The sequence below is a fragment of the Phyllobates terribilis genome, unplaced genomic scaffold (assembly GCF_046119375.1).
Source record: "Phyllobates terribilis strain yellow unplaced genomic scaffold, ASM4611937v1 Scaffold_9__5_contigs__length_417890890, whole genome shotgun sequence".
Classification (NCBI taxonomy): domain Eukaryota; kingdom Metazoa; phylum Chordata; class Amphibia; order Anura; family Dendrobatidae; genus Phyllobates; species Phyllobates terribilis.
The window spans coordinates 387,028,576-387,051,379 of NW_027362769.1; the positions used below are offsets into that span (position 1 = coordinate 387,028,576).

General features: G+C 47.2%; 1 protein-coding gene across 1 annotated transcript in view; it reads right to left on the reverse strand.

Annotated features, from left to right (window-relative positions):
* Positions 1-22,804, reverse strand: part of LOC141162484 (uncharacterized) — an 86,599-nt gene that overhangs the window by 7,113 nt on the left and 56,682 nt on the right. The window contains exons 12-14 of the mRNA XM_073648651.1: positions 20,969-21,292; positions 19,488-19,775; positions 2,676-2,993 (exon numbers count right to left, since the gene is read on the reverse strand). Coding sequence (XP_073504752.1) covers positions 2,676-2,993; positions 19,488-19,775; positions 20,969-21,292 — 930 coding nt within the window. The remainder of the gene's footprint in view (positions 1-2,675; positions 2,994-19,487; positions 19,776-20,968; positions 21,293-22,804) is intronic.

Below are 22,804 nucleotides of genomic sequence, written 5' to 3' on the forward strand. Positions count from 1 at the left end.
CCTCACAGACTGAACAGCTCTCTAGCCCATACAATGGCTGCTGGTGGAGGAGCAGTGATCAGACCTGTCAATCAGTCTCCTCCAATAGAAAAACAGCTTTCCCGTTTCCTTGACAGCTCTAGCTTGAGATCCAGTATCTGGCATACCCAAGAAAATAGAAAGAGAGCGTAATGTCCACCCGAGGAGGTGCAGATGTTCGTAACGGTAAGTTTTCATACCCCATGAACTTTTCCACATCTTTTCCCACATTATACCCACAAACTTAAAGTGCACTTTATTGGGATTTTAGGCAATACCAACACAAAATGGCAAGTATTTGTGAAGTGTAAAGAAAATTATACAAGGTTTTCTAATTATTTTAAAAATATAAATCTATACCCCTACATAAAATCCTGAGTGACCCAGAAGTCACATAATTAGTACATGTAGTCCACCGATGTGTAATATATTTCCTGTATAACTACAGCTGTTCTGTGAAGGTCTCAGAGGTCTGTGTGAGAACATTAGGGATCAAACAGCTTCACGAAAACCAAGGAACACACCGGACAGGTCAGGGATAAAGTTGTGATGAGGAATAAAGCAAGGTTAAGTTATACAAAATTGTCCAAACTCTGAACCTCTTATGCAGCACTGTTCAATCCATCATCCAAAAATGGAAAGAGTATGACACAACTGCAAACCTACCAAGACATGGCCGTCCACCTAAAGTGACATCCCAAGCAAGGAGAAGACTAATTAGTGAAGTAGCCAAGATTGGACAAAGGTAGCATGTGGAAGAAGGTGCTCTGGTCAAATGAGACCAAAGTAGAGCTTTTTGGGCTAAATCCAAATTGCTATGTGTGGCGGAAAACTAACACTGCACATCACCCTGAAAACACCATCCTCACCATCACACATGGTGGTGGCAGCATCATGCTGTGGGGAGGCTTTTTTTTCAGCAGGGGCAGGGAAACTGGTCAGAGTTGATGGTAAGATGGATTTCTCCGGTGTGTCTGGTCTCTTGGGCGGCTCGCGGTGGTGTGAAGGACCTGCGGTGATGTCATTGAGTCATGACCTGTCACATGACTAAATGACGTCATGGCAGGTCCTCACACTACCGCGACCCATAACACAGAAGGGATGCAGCAGAGAAAACGCCGGGGGCCATCAGAAGGTAAGTATAATCTTTATTTTAAATTCTTTTTTTAACAGGTTGTATGGTACCCGAGTCTGGAGAGTCTCCTCCAGTGCGGATGGCACATAGAAACGCATATTATCCGTGTGTGCAAATGTGCTAACTCGGATATTGAGCGTTTTCAATGCAAGTCAATGGCCGTGATTACGCTGCGTGTCCGCAAAATTAATGGACACGCTGCGTATTTTTCCGCAATGATAATTCGCAGCGGAAATTTCCGCATGTGCACAGCACATGCGGATTGTCATTGGGGACCATGGGGCACGTATTACCAAGCGTATTTTAAGCGTTTTTGCTGCGGAAGTTACGCGGCAAAAACGCTTGAAAAACGCATAGTGGGCACACAGCCTGAACATCCTGCTAGAGCTAGAATGGAGGGTTTAGATCAAGGCATAGTCATGTGTGTGAACGGCCCAGTCTCAGTCCAGACCCAAATCCCATTGAGAATTTCTGACAAAACTTGAAAATTACTGATCACAGACGTCTCCATCCGATCTCACTGAGCGAGTGTGCAAAGAAGAAGGGGCAAAATGTCACCTCTAGATGTGCAAAGGTGGAGCGACAGACCCCTGCAATAATTGCAGTGAAAGGTGGTCCTGCAAAGTATTGACGAGGGGTGAAGACAAATGCACCTCACAATGTTCAGATTTATATTTCTAAAATACTTAGAAAACCTTGTATCATTTCCTTTACACTTCACAAATACTCACTACTTTATTTGAGGATCACATAAAATCCCAATAAAATACATTTAAGTTAGTGAGTGTAACGTGAAAAAATGTGGAAAAGGTCATGGGGTATGAATACTTCTTAAAGGCATTGTTTGTAAGGGAGTCCTGTGCAAAAAAGGTAGTATTCTCTTGCAAGCTCCTTTCCCTCAGAAATAACGTCATTTGTGATGTAGACGGGAGTGCTTAGAGCTAACAGGTCAAATGGATCCCCTTGTAATGGATGGAATTGCATGGCTGTTTCTTCACTTGCTGTTGCACTGCATCCTTCATGCTTCACCTGAGGGGGCTAGGCAGTAGAATAACCCCTGTGATCAGCAAATTGGAAGACGTGCAGACCACATGGCCTGGGAAAAGAGCAGACCTCGTCTCCAAGAGTTGAAACAGACTCATATGGGTCCTTCAGTTATTATTACCTAATCCTAACATAGTGCCAACATATTCTGTAGTGCTGTATATAAATTGTCACCATTCAGATGAGTCCCCAACTCCACAATCTACTTTTCCCTATTTTAGACACATGGACCAATTTAATTGAAAACCAGTTACCATCTTGCATATTATTTGAGTGTAGGAGGAAATTAGATCAAACTAACACAAAGGGAGGACATATAACTCTATGCAGATGTCCTTGGCCGGACATACAAATGCCCATACAGACATTTACACCTATTTTTAGTGAGCATAAAACTTAATTTCTATCATTGAAAATAATGTCATTAATTATGTATTATTTCTGGTTGCTAATTGTAAATTCCTAGAGAATAACTCACCACAGACTTGTATTGGTCCTATTGTCTTCTCTATGGCATGCTCCAGGCTGGGATGCTGCGCTCTGCAGATGAACTCTGCTCCATTATCATTTTTGGATAGAGTGACAGTCAGGCGGGCGGTGCAGCTGTACGTGTTGTCAGGCTGTCTCTGGCCAGTGGGTTTCATGTTCTCTATCTGTTTTCTCATTTTCTTCTTGTGCCAGGTCACAGTAAGACTATTTGGGAAATATTGGGAGATTTTGCACTGCAATGTGACTTTATTGTTCACAAGGAATACTGGTTGGTCTATTTCTTCAAAGACTGGACGCCAGGGCAAATCTGGAAAAAAGTCACATAACAAGATTGCAAGTCATGAAAGCTTTTACAGCAAGAAGTGGCATAAAAGCTTTGAAAAGTTCAAAAATTTGGCTCCAAAATTTAGAAACTCTTTGCAGTTTCACGCCAATTTCTCCCAGCTCTGACAAAATGGGCAGATCTTGGGTGGGATAAGGGGGTGGTCGATTTTCTCACCTTGGTGAAGGAGTGAGGGGGCATGTAGGAGTCAGAAGCTCCTGATTCATTAATGACAACTTGTCTAATTCATGATGAGCTGTAGCGTTCCTTATACAAGAAATCTTACTACTGTCAAGTACTAGATTAAAATTTGTGGTGTGGCGCACATGGAAGTGTAGCACCCTGAGGATTCGGCTGCTACAGGGGTATTGCACCTCAACCCAGAGGTGTGATATTCCACTCCCGGGTAAGGATGGAGTGTGGAACTGAGCTCAGATAGACTGCATGCACTACATACATCCCATTTCAGAGGAGCAGGCCGACGGTACTCCCACTTAGAAATGTGCAGGTACAACCGAGCCTGTTCCTGGCTGGAGTGGGAGGGGGGTGGTACATCCCATGTAGTGTAGGGGCAGATAGGGGGAGCAGTCTGGGTAGTGATAGGAGCTCATTGGGTGCTGGTCACCTGAGCTCACACATAGAGGGATATATAAGGAGGGCACCAACTTAGATCAGGGTCAGACGCTGAGAACAAGTCAGTTGGAGAGGAGAGAGAAGGAAACAGCAGCCCTGGAGAGAGAGAGAGAGTGGAGCAGAGAAAGACCCAGAGGGGGAAGACTGAAGGGACCCAAGAACCCAAATTAGAACACCGGGTGAGGAGTCAGCAAGAGGGTACCGGAACCCAAGCTGGTGGGGGCAAAGACATTCCCCAGCCAGAGACCGGAGACCGTGGGCAGTGTCTGTCACGGTCACCCACCACATTCACCCCGAAGGCACACCACATGAAGGGTCAGGGAACCCAGGGCCAAGGGTGTCCCAAAAGAAGGCCCGAGGGAGCTGGACCTAGGTGAATCACTGGTGGGGACGGCTGAAGAAAGGACAGAGGGAGAGCTCAGGGCCACGCTCTGGACTTGTTTGGGGGTTGGCTGGATCCAGGACCTGGTGGACGCAGCACGGCTCGGGTGGTCACTAGCAGCTGGAGTGACCAGTACAACATCAGCAGTAAGTAAACACCCTTAACTGCACAACCCGAGTCTGTCTTCATTGCCGGCTGCACCGCACCACCACAACCCCCATCCTCTGCGCCTGTCCCCTCTGAGGCTATACCCCTCCCGTTGGGGGTTATCTCACCAAGCTGCGCACCCACCATCAGCCTCAGCGGACCCTGCAGCAGCGGCGGCCACAGTGACCGCATCACAACGGGTGGCGTAGTCGACACAAAAGAACTTTAATAACATCTGTAGGACTGCCACATAACACTTAGCTTGACGCCCTGGGCACGGGACCGGGTCACAGCCGCTCGGAGACTACAACCCCCCATCTGATCCGGTGCCGGGTATTCCCCTCAAAAAGGAATATGTCCCAGGGGGCGCGTCAACTTTGGCGTAGTCGGCAGGATTACGTGCCCGCAACACCCGGGTACTGCGTGCCTGAAGAAAAGTGCAAGTTTACCTCAGAAAGAAGTCTCCCGCCGGTTCCGGAGGGTCCCCGCCATCGGACTCCATCACCAGTCGTTTCCCGCCGATTGTCCGCCATTTCCAACTTGTTCCCGCCATCTGCAGAGTTTCCCGCCACTGGGCGACGCTTCCCGCCAAAACCGCAGATTTCCCGCCTTGGAAGAGCAGCAGACGCCATTATGGGCGTGCCAAAGGAGGGCAAGAGGCCACATCCCATCGTGGGCCGGGACAGAAAATGGCGCCAAAAGTGGAAACCGCCCCCACCAACAGAGACTGTGATGCTGGAGGTGTCTGTCAGCGTGAAAGAACTACCCCTAGAGCTGACAGTCACCGAGTTGCCCCGGGACCGCCCTCTAAGTGGGAGGAGACGAAAGAGAAGAGAAAAGATGGGTGTCGCTTGGAGGAGTCTGGAGCGAGCGCACCCGGAGGCAAGAGGTCTAACAAGGAGTAGCGGAGAAGCTCACCCGGAGATGGAAAGAAAGCAGAACAGCACCGGCCCGCTGGCCAGGAGTCTGCTAGAGACCGAGGAAGGAGGGCAGAGCAGCACCGGCCCGCTGGCCAGGAGCCTGCCGGAAGCCGAGCAGAGCAGCACCGACCCGATGGTCAGGAGCCTGCTAGAGTCCACAACCCCGCTAGGTCTAGCGGAGATCCTAGCGCAGCTCCCCCGAGACCGGGAGTGTGCACAAACTGCCCTGGAGGGCCTCGCAAGGAGGATGGCCCGGGTACAGCGCGAGATATTGGCGGAGTGGGGCCGGGAGATGACCCAGCAAGCAGAGACCAGTCAACGGAGCACGCTACCCTGGAAGAGGAAGCAGACCGCCTCTGAGGATGGCGCAGGAGGACCCAAGGCCGGAGACGGCGCCGAGGAGGGAGCCGAACGCATGGAGGCAGGTAAAGGGGACGCCTATACCCCAAGCCGTGACACCGCTTACCTGCCCCAGCTCCCCGTCGCAGAGCCCGAAAGTCCCCCTGCTGTGCCCGTAGCCGCCAGGTCACCGCCATGGACTAGGCCCCGACCGGAAGCCGCCGCAGCGACCCCTGTGACGTCACGCGCCCCGACCCGGAGCGTGACAAAGCAGGAATTACCACCAGCCTGGTCGCAAGGCCTAGTACCCCCGGGCGCCGCATCACCAACAGCGCCCCCTACCTCCGCGGAGCCTCCGGCCTGGCCGCAAGGCCAGGTAGCCCAGGGCGCCGCCGTCCTAACGGTGCCCTTCACCTTCCAGGTGCCCCAGGCCTGGCCGCAAGGCCTGGGCAACCCGGGCGCCACCACCACCGCGCCCGCAATACCTAGGGTGCCACACCTGGGGGAGGACCTCTTCGGCCAGCTCACATGGCCGGACGGGCGGCCCTTCATCTGGCCCGAAGGGTACCCTGAGCTGGAGCGGCAGCAAAGACTAGGGCCCTTGTGTGAGCCCCTAATCCCGGCTCCGAAGCCCGTGGCTCGGGTCTCGCCTCCTCTAGCAGAAGCCCAATTCGTGTGGGACCCCACGGGAGAAGATTTGATGGGGTTCACCGGAGAAACTCGGGCAGCCGCAGCTGAACGTACAGAGTGTTGCCGTCAACAGCTGGCAGAGTTTAAGAGAGAACGGGAGGAGAGGCGGGTCAGAGAACAACAGGCCCAAATCCAGAGCGCGGAGCAGAAGAGCCGGACTAGGAGGAACCCCCGTGCAGCGCATTGTCCCCGCACCATCGGGACAGTGATAAAGTTCAACCCGCAGCATGGGTGGGGCTTTATTCGGGACCGTAACAACCGCGGTGACGTTTTTGTGACCCGCAGAGACGTCGAGTCCCACCTGCCGGAAGGTCACAAAGGCCGTGACCTCTACGTCGGAGACGAGGTCACTTTCACCCGGCACAAGTGTGCCAAAGGACCTTACGCCCTCCACGTACACCGCTTGACGGAGGAGGAGTTGCGGTACGGAGAGGAGGAGCCAGAGGACCCGGACGGGTCTGAAGAAACATCATATCAAGAAAGAGCAGGAGGAAGACGCCGTTGAGTGCGGCAGAGCAGGAGCTGTAAATAGTTACCCCATGGGGGTATAAAGAAACTGAAACTGTTGCTGCTAAAATAGTCCCCGTTGGGACCAGTGAACTGTTTACCCGTTAACCCCTTTTATCCTACAGGCTGAGGACTGTGAGCAGCCATTCCCTTCCCTCTACCTGGCCGAGGACTGAGAGCGGCCAACTTCCAACTTCTCCCTGTATATAGTTGCGCTTCCTAAAGCGCCCCCTACCGGTTTTATAGAAAACCAGTTTTTCTAAGAGACTGTCGCACTTTTCCCGGACACACGTTGCACAGTGTCCGGAGGAGGAACCAGAGACAAGAGAAGTCTACGAGAATGTTTATATAAAAAGTTTTATATATATATAATGTTTATATGTTTTATATGTTCATATAAAAATTTTGTATGTTTTGGTGTTTTATGTCTTACAGCCCGAGGACGTGCTGTGATTTACCAGGGGGGAATGTAGCACCCTGAGGATTCGGCTGCTACAGGGGTATTGCACCTCAACCCAGAGGTGTGATATTCCACTCCCGGGTAAGGATGGAGTGTGGAACTGAGCTCAGATAGACTGCATGCACTACATACATCCCATTTCAGAGGAGCAGGCCGACGGTACTCCCACTTAGAAATGTGCAGGTACAACCGAGCCTGTTCCTGGCTGGAGTGGGAGGGGGGTGGTACATCCCATGTAGTGTAGGGGCAGATAGGGGGAGCAGTCTGGGTAGTGATAGGAGCTCATTGGGTGCTGGTCACCTGAGCTCACACATAGAGGGATATATAAGGAGGGCACCAACTTAGATCAGGGTCAGACGCTGAGAACAAGTCAGTTGGAGAGGAGAGAGAAGGAAACAGCAGCCCTGGAGAGAGAGAGAGAGTGGAGCAGAGAAAGACCCAGAGGGGGAAGACTGAAGGGACCCAAGAACCCAAATTAGAACACCGGGTGAGGAGTCAGCAAGAGGGTACCGGAACCCAAGCTGGTGGGGGCAAAGACATTCCCCAGCCAGAGACCGGAGACCGTGGGCAGTGTCTGTCACGGTCACCCACCACATTCACCCCGAAGGCACACCACATGAAGGGTCAGGGAACCCAGGGCCAAGGGTGTCCCAAAAGAAGGCCCGAGGGAGCTGGACCTAGGTGAATCACTGGTGGGGACGGCTGAAGAAAGGACAGAGGGAGAGCTCAGGGCCACGCTCTGGACTTGTTTGGGGGTTGGCTGGATCCAGGACCTGGTGGACGCAGCACGGCTCGGGTGGTCACTAGCAGCTGGAGTGACCAGTACAACATCAGCAGTAAGTAAACACCCTTAACTGCACAACCCGAGTCTGTCTTCATTGCCGGCTGCACCGCACCACCACAACCCCCATCCTCTGCGCCTGTCCCCTCTGAGGCTATACCCCTCCCGTTGGGGGTTATCTCACCAAGCTGCGCACCCACCATCAGCCTCAGCGGACCCTGCAGCAGCGGCGGCCACAGTGACCGCATCACAACGGGTGGCGTAGTCGACACAAAAGAACTTTAATAACATCTGTAGGACTGCCACATAACACTTAGCTTGACGCCCTGGGCACGGGACCGGGTCACAGCCGCTCGGAGACTACAACCCCCCATCTGATCCGGTGCCGGGTATTCCCCTCAAAAAGGAATATGTCCCAGGGGGCGCGTCAGAAGTGCATGTCATTTGTCAGACGCCCCTGATTCATTGATGAATCAGGAGCTTCTGACTCCTACATGCCCCTTCACTCCATCACCAAGGTGAGAAAATCGACAATCTTGAATCAGGGCCACCATGTTTAACAGTAGATCCAGCCTCAGTAGTTAAAGGGGTTTTCCACTGCAATGATTTTAATGACTTAAACTTTCCATAGGTCAGTATTATCACATTGGTGGGGATCAGACCTACCTTTCGGCTGTGTGCCCACTATGCGTTTTTTAATCGTTTCCGTAGCGGCAATTCCGCTGCAGAAACGCTTAAAAAACGCTTGGTAGAAGGTCTGCAATGCTCCCCAACAATAATCCGCATGTGCTATGCACATGCTGCGGAAATTTCCGCTGCGGATTATCATTGCGGAAAAATCCGCAGCACTAACAATTATTTTGCGTAATCGCGGCGTTTTCGCCGCCATTGACTTGTATTGAATCGCTTAATATCTGCATGACTACATGCGCATATTAAGCAATTCAATGTGCGGATGGTACCTGGGTCTGGAGAAGAGGAGACTCGCCTCCAGACCCAGGTACCGTAGTACCTGTTGAAAGAAAAAAAAAAGTAAATTAAAAAAATACATTATACTCACCTTCCGATGGCCCCCGGTCTCCATAGTGATGCTGTTAGAACCCTCCTGTTTGTTTTTTCCATATTGTGTTTTGCGGTCACTTGACCATCTGCCTTTATATTCCAGCTCCGCCCTTTTGGCTGTGCTGGACTTCAGTGTTTGACTGTTTCTCTAGCCTGGTACTTCGGTGCCTTTCTCTGTCAGTTCGCTTGGTCCTTCTGGGACCTCTAGTACCTTTTTGTCAGTTTGTCTTTTTGTGTTCTGCAACAACTTCTCTGTTTAGGAGGTGTCCCATTTTTGTCCCAGTCCTTAGTTCTTTTAGGGACCCCTCCCCTTATGCTACAGGTCTTCGTTCAGATTAGCCGAGGACTAAGGCGGGTCTGTTCGCTAGGAACAGGCAGTCCGCTACATCGTAGGGATTCAGCTTAGTTTTACTGTAGGGACAGTTTTCCCTTATCTTTCCTTAGTACATGTTGCAGATCATAACAGATGCATCCTGGCTTCCCGGCGGCTCGAGATGGTCTAAAACGACCTGCCATGACGTCATTTAGTCATATGACGGGTCACGCGACCGCTGACCTGTCACATGACTAAATGACGTCATGGAAGGTCCTTTTACACAACCGCGAGACACCGGGAAGACCGGACGCATCGGATAAGGAGACCGGGGGCCATCGGAAGGTGAGTATGTTTTTTTTTTTATTTTTTACCATTGTTATTCTTTTTTTTTAACTAACTTGGTCACACTATATAAAATCCATGCCGGTTGCATGGATTTATATAGTGTGACCAAGTTGTAAAGTTCTTTCCAAGTGATGCTAAAATCGCTTGGAAAGCGCTTGACAACCCGCATGCGAAATCGCATGATCAAAACGCTTCACTTCCTCTTGTCCCTGGCAGGAAAAACGCATGTAAAATCTGCATGTACAATCCGCATGCGTTTTTTCTGCCAGGAAGATGCAGAAACGCTCAGGAAAAATCCGGAGCATTTCTGCATCGTGGGCACATAGCCTTATACACTGTTTATTGGCTGCTGTCAGGTACTCTAAAATATGATTTGCTCTGAAGTACCATAGAGTAGCCACTAAAAAGTGTGATGCAGTGGTGGTGTTCCCCTCCATGCAATGTATATAATGGGCCACTGTAGTGCCGGCGTCCCTGCCCTCTGCTAGGCAGGGACGCTGTTCCCCTCACCGCTCTGCTCCGTGCCCGGCGTCCCTCTCCCGCTCTGCTGGCAGCGCGCGCTCCTTCCCGGCCACTGTGCTTAGGGCGCGCGCGCGCGCCCTCCCTCCCTCTTAAAGGGGCCGCGCGCGCCGTCCTAAGGAGTCCCCGGCCAATGGCCGGAGGACTTTACCATATATAAGGCACCTCCTCCAAAATGGAGGTGCCCGAGCAATGTTGTTGCACCGTTCTACTCTGCTTCAGCCCTCAGGTCCCGTTGCCAGTTACCTGCCAGTTACCTGCCAGATTCCTGCCAGCTTGCTGTCCTAATCCTGCCTGATTTCCTGTTACCTGCCTGCCTGCCTGAGGTCCGACGGTCTGCCTTACAACTCCGGTCAGTCTGTCTAAGGACCAACTTGCCCGCTCACCTGGGAGCGCACATCAGCTACCTGCCTGCTTGCCTGAGGTCCGACGGTCTGCCTTACAACTCCGGTCAGTCTGTCTATGGACCAGCTTGCCCGCTCACCTGGGAGCGCTTCTCCGCTACCTGCCTGCTTGCCTGCCCGGAGGCTCCGCTGTCACGTGCTGTGACCACCAGCTATTCCAGACTCTTGCCCGCTCACCTGGGAGCGCTTCTCCGCTACCTGCCTGCTTGCCTGCCCGGAGGCTCCGCTGTCACGTGCTGTGACCACCAGCTATTCCAGACTCTTGCCCACTCACCTGGGAGCGCTTTTCCGCTACCTGCCTGCTTGCCTGCCCGGGGGTTCCGCTGTCACGTGCTGGGACCACCAGCTATTCCAGAGACTCTTGCCCGCTCACCTGGGAGCGCTTCTCCGCTACCTGCCTGCTTGCCTACCTGGAGGCTCCGCCGTCACGTGCTGTGACCACCTGCTATTCCAGAGACTCTCGCTTGCTCACCTGGGAGCACACATCCTCCATCTGCCTTGCTAGCCTACCTGGAGGTTCAGCCATCACAGGTCGTACCTACCCTTTACCTAGAGACTGCCCCGGTCACTTGCCGTGACCTCCAGCCCGTTCTTCCAGAGACTGCCCCGGTCACTTGCCGTGACCTCCAGCCCGTTCTTCCAGAGACTGCCCTGATCACTTGCCGTGACCTCCTGCCCGTACACCCAGAGACTGTCCCGGTCACCTGCTGTGACTGCCTGCCTGGTCGCCACCCGCTCCCTTACAAGGACCGCTCCCTTGTATAGTAGCCCAGAGGTTCCGCCTCCCAGACCCGTTACAGCCACGATCAAATCTGGTAACAGCTGAGCAGTGAGACGTTGGGCCGAGTGTTGGACCCCCATCTATTTTATACTGATGAATTATCCTATGGATAGGTCTATCACGCTGGTGGCTCTCACGCTTTCTCGGTGAAATTCTACTCACTGTGCTCACTGCTCTGCTCCTCTCAGTCTCATGCCATCTCACTAAAATCCCTCTTGCAGCATTCCTAGCATTGCTGTATCCTCCTCTTGCTGAGAATCTGGCTATAGAGAGGCAAGGCCAGACTCTGCAGGACACACAGAGGCTAAATCCCTGCAGAGTTTAACTTCCCTCGCCTATCTGGGATATATTAACCCCTTTAACCCCTTAAGCCCCGAGGGTGGTTTGCACGTTAATGACCAGGCCAATTTTTACAATTCTGACCACTGTCACTTTATGAGGTAATTACTCTGGAACGCTTCAACGGATCCCCCTGATTCTGAGATTGGTTTCTCGTGACATATTGTACTTCATGATAGTGGTAAAATTTCTTCGATATCACTTGCGTTTATTTGTGAAAAAAACGGAAATTTGGCGAAAATTTTGAAAATTTTGCAATTTACAAAATTTGAATTTTTATGCTCTTAAATCAGAGAGGTATGTCACACAAAAGAGTTAATAAATAACATTTCCCACATGTCTACTTTACATCAGCACAATTTTGGAACCAAATTTTTTTTTTGTTAGGGAGCTATAAGGGTTAAAAGTTGACAAGTGATTTCTCATTTTTCCAACAAAATTTACAAAACCATTTTTTTAGGGACCACATCACATTTGAAGTCACTTTGAGAGGTCTTTATGACAGAAAATACCCAAAAGTGACACCATTCTAAAAACTGCACCCCTCAAGGTGCTCAAAACCACATTCAAGAACTTTATTAACCCTTCAGGTGCTTCACAGGAATTTTTTGAATGTGGAAGAAAAAAATGAACATCTAACTTTTTTCACAAAAATGTTACTTTAGACCCAATTTTTTTTATTTTCACAGGGGTAACAAGAAAAAATGGACCCCAAAATTTGTTGTGCAATTTCCCCTGGGCACGCAGATACCCAATATTTGGGGAAAAAACACTGTTTGGGCGTACGGCAGGGCTCGGAAGGGAAGGAGCGCCATTTGACTTTTTGATTGTAAAATTTGCTTGAATAATTAGCGGGCGCCATGTTGCATTTGGAGAGCCCCTGTGTGCCCAAACTTTGGAGCTCCCCCACAAGTGACCCCATTTTGGAAACTAGACCCCCCAAGGCACCTATCTAGATGCATAGTGAGCACTTGGAACCCCCAGGTGCTTCACAAATTGATTCGTAAAAATGAAAAAGTGAAAAAAAAAATTTTTTTTCATTTTTATGAATCAATTTGTGAAGCACCTGGGGTTCCAAGTGCTCACTATGCATCTAGATAGGTGCCTTGGGGGGTCTAGTTTCCAAAATGGTGTCACTTGTGGGGGAGCTCCAATGTTTGGGCACCCAGGGACTCTTCAAATGCAACATGGTGTCCGCTAACAAATTGTCGGCTCAAATTGTTAGCGGACACCATGTTGCGTTTGGAGAGCCCCTGTGTGCCCAAACATTGGAGCTCCCCCACAAGTGACCCCATTTTGGAAACTAGACCCCCCAAGGCACCTATCTAGATGCATATTGAGCACTTGGAACCCCCAGGTACTTCACAAATTGATTCATAAAAATGAAAAAGTGAAAAAAAAACACTTTTTCATTTTTATGAATCAATTTGTGAAGCACCTGGGGGTTCCAAGTGCTCACTATGCATCTAGATAGGTGCCTTGGGGGGTCTAGTTTCCAAAATGGGGTCACTTGTGGGGGCGTTCCAATGTTTGGGCACGCAGGGGCTCTCCAAACGCAACATGGCGTCCGCTAACAATTTGAGACGATTTTCCATTCAATTTGTTAGCGGACACCATGTCGCGTTTGGAGAGCCCGTGATGTGCCTAAACAGTGGAGCTCCCCCACAAGTGACCCCATTTTGGAAACTATACCCCTCAAGGATTTTATTAAGGTGTATAGTGAACATTTTGAACCCAGATGTACGACACAGAATTTGTTTACATTAGGTCATCATATTGAATAAGTTGTCATTAGTCTTGAGCGCAAGTGCTCGCTACTTGAGTTTGCATCGGGTACTCAGGTATGCACCATGTACAGCATGTGCTCGAATGACATGCTCGAGTCCCTGCTCCGCATGGTTCACGGTTATTAGAGACCCAAAAAAAAACATGCGGGGATCGCTCGTGCATGGCAGGCAATCCCCGTAAAGTTTTTTTGGCCGCGAAGCATATGGGGCAGAGACTCGAGCATGTCACTCAAATACCCACGATACTCAATGCATACCAGAGCACCCGATGCAAACTCAAGTAGCGAGCACTTGCGCTCAACACTAGTCGCCATATCGTCATCTTTTTTTCTTACTTTTGAAAAAAATCCCAACCCCATCACAACCCTAACCCCAGCCCTAACCCCAATCCCAGCCCTAACCCTAGCACAACCCTAACCGTAGCACAACCCTAACCCTAGCACAACCCTAGCCCTAGCACAACCCTAACCCTAGCACAACCCTAACCCCAAACCCAGCCCTAACCCTAGCCCAATCCTAACCCAAGAGTTTATTTTTGACGCCATTCCTTGTGCGGTATAAGTGATTAGACGACTTTATTCTTCGGGTCGGTGTGATTACAGCAATACCAGAATCATATGGGGTTTTTATGACTGACAGCTGTCACACACTAAAAGACGCATTTTTTGTAAAATCTAGTTTTTGCATCGCCATATTTTGAGAGCTATAATTTTTCCAGATTTTGGCAGACAGTCATGTGACGGCTCGTTTTTTGCGGGATGACTTGACGTTGTCATTGGTGCCATTTTCAGGCACGTGACATTTTTTGATCGCTTTCTATTCTGATTTTTGGGAGGCAGAATAAACAAAAACCAACAATTCAGGAATTGTTTTTTTTTATTCTGTTCCGCGTGTGGTAAAATTGATAAGGCAGCTTTATTCTTCGGGTCAGTACGTTTACAGCGGTACCACATTTATATGGTTTTTCTATGTTTTGCACTTTTACATAATAAAAGCAATTTTATAGAAAAAAATATTTTTTAGCATAGCTTTATTCTGAGAGCTATAACTTTTTTATTTTTCGGCTGATGGAGCTGTATGTTGGCTTGTTTTTTGCGGGACGAGATGACGTTTTCAGCGGTACCATTTTTATTTATATTTGTCTTTTTGATCGCGTGTTATTCCATTTTTTGTTTGGCAGTATGGTGATAAAGCATTGTTTTTTGCTTTTTTTTTTTTTTTTTTTTTTTTACTGTGTTCACTGAAGGGGTTAACTAGTGGGACAGTTTTATAGGTCAGGTTGTTCCGGACGCGGCGATACCAAATATGTGTACTTTTATTGCTTTTTTTTTTTTTTATGATAATATTTATTGATGGGTACATTATATTTTTATTTTTGGTGGATTATTTTTTTTATTTTTTTTTTTATATTTTTGGAATTTTTTTTTTTACAATTTTTTTCACTTTCTGGAAGCTTATATAGTTTATTACTTTGTCCCACTATGGGACTTTCACTTTTTTTTCTCTGATCGCCTGCATGGCACAGGAATGCAGCATCATCCCTGTGCCATGCAGGCTGTCAGCGCTGGACAGGGAGAAGATTGTTTGGAGATGCACTGCGCATGTCCAAACAATCTTCCTGCTGTCTGGTGACCCGGATGTTGTCATGACGACATCGGGTCATCATGGCAACACCCGGGAAGCCTTTGCAGACAGCGCTAGAAGCCGGAAGAGGAGGTGAGTATCTGCGATCACCTCCCCTTGCCCCCGCAATGCTGCGATCGACTTCAATCGCAGCATAGCGGGGGTTAATGTGCTGGGAGCGGTGCAGGACCGCTACTTGCACACAGTATCGGGTGTCATGACAATCAGCTGACACCCGGCGGCGATCGCGCCCGCACAGCCTGTGTGCGCGCGCGATCGCCATGACATACTAATACGGGTCTGGCTCTTAAGTCCCAGGGCACAGACGCGTATTAGTACGTCAGATGTTGTTAAGGGGTTAAAACCCAAGGTGGTTTGCACGTTAATGACCAGGCCAATTTTTACAATTCTGACCACTGTCACTTTATGAGGTAATTACTCTTGAACGCTTCAACGGATCCCCCTGATTCTGAGTGTTTTTTCGTGACATATTGTACTTCATGATTGTGGTAAAATTTCTTCAATATCACTTGCATTTATTTGTGAAAAAAATGGAAATTTGGGAAAAATTTAAAAAATTTTGCAATTTTCAAAATTTGAATTTTTATGCCCTTAAATCAGAGCGATATGTCACACAATTTTTTTTTTACTAGGGAGCTATAAGGGTTAAAAGTTGACCAGCAATTTCTAATTTTTCCAACAAAATTTACAAAACCATTTTTTTAGGGACCACATCACATTTGAAGTGACTTTGAGGGGTCTAAATGACAGAAAATACCCCAAAGTGACACCATTCTAAAAACTGCACCCCTCAAGGTGCTCAAAACCACATTCAAGAAGTTTATTAACCCTTCAGGTGCTTCACAGGAATTTTTGGAATGTGGAAGAAAAAAATTAACATTTAACTTTTTTCACAAAAATGTTACTTTAGACCCAAATTTTTTATTTTCACAAGGGTAACAGGAAAAAATGGATGCCAACATTTGTTGTGCAATTTCCCCTGAGCACGCCGATACCCCATATGTGGGGAAAAACCACTGTTTGGGCGCATGGCAGGGTTCGGAAGGGAAGGAGCGCCAATTGCCTTTTTGAATGTAAAATTTGCTTGAATAATTAGCGGACGTCATGTTGCGTTTGGAGAGCCCCTGATGTGCCTAAACAGTGGAAACCCCCCACAAGTGACACCATTTTGTAAACTAGACCCCTCAGGGAACTTATCTAGATGTGTGGTGAGCACCCTGAACCCCCAAGTGCTTTACAGAAGTTTATAACATGGAGCCGTGAAAATAAAAAAATCAAACTTTTTCCACAAAAATGATGTTTTAGCTCCAATTTTTTTATTTTCACAAGGGTAAGAGGAGAAAATGGACTCCAAAAACTTTTGTGCAATTTCTCCAGAGTACGCCACTACCCCATATAGGGGGAAAATACAGTGTTTGGGCGCACGGCAGAGTTTAGAAGGGAAGGAGCACTGTGTGACTTTTTGAACGCAAAATTGGCTGGAATTGAGAGCGGACGCCATGTCACGTTTGGAGAGCCCTTGATGTGCCCAAATAGTGGAAACCCCCAACAAGTGACCCCATTTTGGAAACTACACCCCTCAAGGATTTTATCAAGGGGTATAGTGAACATTTTGAGCCCAGAGGTACGACAAAATTTGATAACATTAGGTCATCATATTGAATAAGTTGTCATTAGTCTTGAGCGCAAGTGCTCGCTACTTGAGTTTGCATCGGGTACTCAGGTATGCACCATGTATCGCGGGTGCTTGAGTTACATGCTCGTGTCCCCGCATTTTTCACGGTTATTAGACACCCAAAAAAAACATGAGGGGATCACTCGTGCAATGGCAGGTAATCCCCCCGCGTTTTTTTTGGCTGCAAAGCATATGGGGTGGAGACTCGAGCATGTCACTCGAGCACAAGCAGTACTCAGTGCATACCCGAGTACCCGATGCAAACTCAAGTAGCGAGCACTTGCGCTCAACACTAGTCGCCATATCGTCATCTTTTTTTTTTTACTTTTGAAAAAAATCCCAACCCCATCACAACCCTAACCCCAAACCCAGGCCTAACCCTAGCACAACCCTAACCCTAGAGTTTATTTTTTACGCCGTTCCTCGTGTGGTATAAGTGATTAGATGACTTTATTCTTCGGGTCGGTTTGATTACAGCGATACTAGAATCATATCAGGTTTTTATGATTGACAGCTGTCACACACTAAAAGACGCTTTTTTTTTGCAAAATCTAGTTTTTGCATCGCCATATTTTGAGAGCTATAATTTTTCAATATTTTGGCCGACAGTCATGTAACGGGTTGTTTTTTGCGGCATGAGTTGACCTTTTTGTTGGTGCCATTTTCAGTCACGTGACATTTTTTGATCGCTTTCTATTCTGATTTTTGGGAGGCAGAATAAACAAAACCAACAATTCAGGAATTGTTGTTTTTAAAAAAAAAAAAAAAAAAAATTTATGCTGTTCCGCGTGTGGTAAAATTGATAAGGCAGCTTTATTCTTCAGGTCAGTACGTTTACAGTGGTACCGCATTTATATCTTTTTTCTATGTTTTGGCGATTTTACACAATAAAAGCTATTTTATAGAAAAAAATTTTTTTTTGCATTGCTTTATTCTGAGAGCTATAACTTTTTTATTTTCGGCTGATGGAGCTGTATGGCGGCTTATTTTTTGCAGGACAAGATGAAGTTTTCAGCGGTTCCATTTTTATTTATATTCGTCTTTTTGATCGATATGATTGATTTGTTATTCCATTTTTTGTTTGGCGGTATTCTGATAAAGCATTGTTTTTTGCTTTCTTATTTATTTATTTTTTTTACCGTGTTCACTAAAGGGGTTAACTAGTGAGACAGTTTTATATGTCAGGTCATTCTGGACGTGGCGATACCAAATATGTGTACTTTTATTGTTGTTTTTTTTCATAATAATATTTATTGATGGGTACATTATATTTTAATTTTTGGTGGATTATTTTTTTTATTTTTTTTTTTACATTTTTCCAATTTTTTTTTTTTTTTTTTTTCATTTTTGAACACTTTTCTTACTTTTATACTTTGTCCCACTATGGGACTTTCACTTTTTTGCTCTGATCGCCTGTATTGCATACCTGTGCTATACAGGCTGTCAGCGCTGGAGATGTAGAAGATACTTTGGTCATGCACTGCGTGACCCGGTTGTTGACATGGTGACCCACGGTAGGCAGAGTTGGACGCCGGCAGGAGAGGTATCGGCGATCACCTCCTCTTGCCCCCGCAATGCTTCGATCGACTTCGATCGCAGCATTGCTGGGGTTAATGTGCCGGGAGCGGTGTGGGACCGCTCCCAGGATATAGCACTGAATGTCAGCTTTGACAATCAGCTGACACCTGGCGGCGATCGCGCCCGCACACTCTGTGTGTGTGTGAAATCAACAGGGCATACTAATACGTACTTGGCTCTTAAAGTCCAGGGCGCAGATACGTATTAGTACCCCCTGGGCTTTTAAGGGGTTAAGCTCCACCCTCCACACTATGCTGAACTTAGGTTCCTAGTGCAGGTGCAGTTTGTCTCCAAGTATCTTCTTTGGTGTATTATAATGTTGTATATCCTGTTACTGACCCGTCAAATTTTCTTGTTTCGTCTGATCTCTCCACTTCTGACCCCTGCTTCGCACTATGATCCTGTGCTGCCTGCCCCATCCTTGGACTGTCTGATTAGGTTTCTGCCTGTGTCCTCTTTATCTCGTATCACTGCCTTGACCCATTGGTCAGCTGCTGCAGGTTTGGGGACTGCCCTGGCATGGCACCTCGTGGCTAGCCTAACTTCTAAAGCCTATCCTCTCCATCGGACGCTCTAGTGAAGACCAGGTAGCCACTTAGTCATGCCTCTTCACCAGTGCCGCAGTGGGTCTACACCCACCACCGTCACAAGGTCATCAATATATCAATATCAATTTGATGTGTTAAAAAAAATGAACATATGACAGCTCCTGGTCAGGGGAAGAAGCAAAAGAGAGTATACAGACAGGACAGCACTGCATTACAGCTTAGTCTTTCTGTGAGGTAAAACATTTCACTGCCTGTTTTTAAACAAGTTTTACCTCGCAGAATGCAGCAGCTGCGATCCCCGGCTGTAATGTCTGTATACTCTTTTGTTTCCTCCAGTGCCTGGGAGATGTATTATGTGTCAACCGTGTTCCTGTACGATCAGAAATAACAAATTTCCAGACGACTCAGGATTACCAGTAACTCTGAAGAGTCACATAGTGCGATATTAGTAGGAGAGTAAAGAAGTTGGAGCAGTTCACAGATAAGCTGTGTGAATGTTTTCTTGTCCCCTCGCTAGCATTGCTGATGTGCAGCCAGATTGGTGGTAGAAGAAAACTGTAGTGTGTAAATCAGCCATTTATGTGCTCTGCCGTGTGATTACCGGTGGTGCACAGGGCTCTACCTTTTACATGGAGATCCTGATGCTGAGGAGATCTCAGTGATTCGTGCTTCCAAGTTACTCGCACTCCAGACTTAAAATCATCCCAGGGAACTGCACATTGATCCGTAGCATCAAATGTCTCTTCTCCGTTCTGTATAGGTTTTATGGTTGAAGATACTGATTTATTTTTTCCGTATGCCCAAGTAATGTTAATATCAGATGGATAAAACCTTTTTAACCTTACGCAGCATGTCACACTGTCTGCTTCACTGAGTGTGAATGTCACCGGCTTCTCCATCTCGGGAATCACTGAGATTACAGAATAGATCGGGGAAAGAAGAAAGTGAAGATTGTTAATCACAGAAGCCAACTCGCAGTTTATTGGTATACTTAAGACTTTTAAACACTTAATGGGAAACTATCAGCAGGATTTTCCTGTCTGGTACCGATGTGTTGGACCCCCACCGATCTGAAGACCTATCCTAAGGATTACACAACCCCTTCAAATTAAACAAGGAATATTGATGACCCCACTGTTTCCTCAATCAGTTTTATAGAAATCCTGGAGAGGACATGGCTTAGTGCCCTGCTTAACAGTTCCATCTTCAGTTGGTGTTTGTCCATACCCCCATCCCGTTACTAATGTGTGGGTGACAGCTTCTTTTTGTCCTACTGTAGACTGTACTGAAGGGGGAGGCTCCTGCTGCAGCCAATGAGGAGGAGGGGGCATAGCTGAGCTCCTTGGACTCTCAGAATCGTTATATATATATATATATATATATATATATATATCATATAGTTATAAGATTTATTTGTAATATGCACCAAGATAGGGTTAAGGAAAAATAGAAGATTAAAGGGGTTGCCCACTACCTGGAAAACCCCTTTTCAAAGAAAGTACTCCCCCCCCCCTTATAAAATAAAAACATAATATACTCACCTGCGCTATTCCAGTGATGTTGGTGCCAGGGCTCCCGTGACACCAGTTACGCTATGTGAGCCCTGAAGCCAATCAGCGTCCTCTCTTGGGCTGCTGTGCTATCACTGCTCCCGCTTGTCCAAAGGAATTGAGTGCATAGCACCCAACTGGCGGCCACTGATGGGCTGCAGGGGTCATGTGATTCCATGAGACCCCCGGGAGACCCAGCCCCGACAGCGCTGGGATGATTCCAGTGCTGGAGGGGAGTATATGTTATTTTTATTTTACAAGAGGGACTGCTTTATTTAAAGATGGGGTTATCTAGGTAGAGAACAACCCCTTTAGGAAGGAATTATTGATTTTTTTTTTTTTTTAAATTGTGAATTTACTATATTTAGTGGTCGTTTAACGGTGAGCTCAAACACAACAGGGAAATCCAATTTGTTTGTACATGGGTTTTTGATAATCAAGAGCTTTTGAACTGATTTTCAAGAATTGACTACGACAATCCACAAGTAATCTAGGTGTGAAGTGGCCTGACATTGTTTGTGTGCTACGCTTCTAATAAATGTACAGCACTCACGTGATATGAGGAGGGGTCCTGCGCTTCTCTCTATAGGGGCTTCCAGACTGGGGTGTATTACTCTGCACATAAAACACACCCCATGATGACTTCTGAGCAATGGCTGGATTAGTAACGAGGCCACGTTCTTTTGTAGCTCGATCTTGTAGTGTTTCTTCTGCCCTTCTACAGGACTATAACCATCGCTGCCTTTCTCCTTAACAAACCAGGACACTGTGGGTTTTTCCGAGAGTTGTCCACTAATGTCACAATGCAGCTTTGCGTTTTTCTTTTCCATCATAGTCGGTGTGAATATTTCACTGACTGTTGGGTGCCCAGGAAGACCTATAAATATAGAGAAAGCTCAAAAGAAGGATTTGGAGATTTTTTTTTTTTTTTTTACTAACGGTGCTGCCTTAGAATTACTCTGCAGTAATTTGGGCGGATAAAGGTATTATAAGACACTTAAATCAGCTAGCAGGAGGAATAATCCCTGGTGTAAGTGAGCGTCTTATTCTTACTGAGGATGAGGGTGTTTTAAGCTGCTCATACGCTTCAAGTAGTGGTCGGAGGAAGACTTGTTCATCTTACAGTTATTCCTCCCGACCTTCGCTCCTAATCGCTTGCACGATTGTCTCAGTTGTGTTTTCTGTAATAAGACTGGAGTAAGCTGATGTCAGATATCTCAGGCTGCTGCTTATCTCCCCTGATAACAAAACGATTGGGCATGTTAATATCCAACAGTCCAATCTGATTTTACTCTCTAGCTACTATTGGGGCTCCTTATACACATTAGATGGTCAGTGTCTCCGACCAACAGTCCTCTTATGTTTATGGCCAGCTTCAGTGCTACATGATTCCAGTCATTAGTTTTCTGGAATGTGCCTGTAAGGAAGCAGCTTTCAGTCTGAGACAGAACACTATGAACAGGTCTTATTGCTTACTCCTATCATAGTAGGGTCTTACATGAATACTTTTGCCATACAAGTTGTAAAACCGTGAATACAGTACTTAACTGATAATATACTGTAGGATACATGACCTGGTTGTGTGTCTTAAAGCATCTATATAATAATGTATGATTGTATCTGTTATTGAGGGCGTCCAATATAGATTGTCTTTATTCATTAATATAAATCTATCACCAGGTTTTTGATATATTATGTGATGTGTCGCTTACTAGGCTGTGTTTTGCAGTTTCAATAAAATCAATGTTTTATCAGCAGGAGATTATCGCTACAGGACTAGGTGTCTTGTGCCTCCTGGTCCAACCCCGCCCCAACCACTAATTGGCAGCTTGCTGACATTGTACACAGAAAGCGGCCAATCAGTGGAGTGGGCGGGGTTATAAAGTGCTCAGCATTCAGAGCTCTGCTAGATCGAAACTGTGAAACTCTCACAACTGCTGCACCCGGTAAACTAAGTGATACATCACTGGAATCAGGGTCACTCCCCCTACATCGTGCTGCTGTCAGATTACATAGCAAAAGCGTGCTTGACAGATTCCTTTTAATAGAAATCTGAATATAATCTTTTATTCTTTGGCATTACATAAAACAACGACACGATAGTCACTGCATTGACCTGCATCCCTGATGTACACCTCTCTCTTCTCCGGTTCTCTCAATGATTCGTGGCTCCAGGTTACCGTCATCCTAAAGACGGGGTCATTGATTTCCTGCTGAGCGACTCTGCACTCTCTGCTCACATTGAATGTGGAGTCAGCGTTGTCTTCATAGGATTGACTGGATTCTACAGAACTGTTAGAGCTCCAGCTCCACCTGATTTCTATAGACTTGGGGTAAAAACTCTGCAAACTGAGAGTACAGAGACCCTCTCCCCTCTGTTTGAGGGACC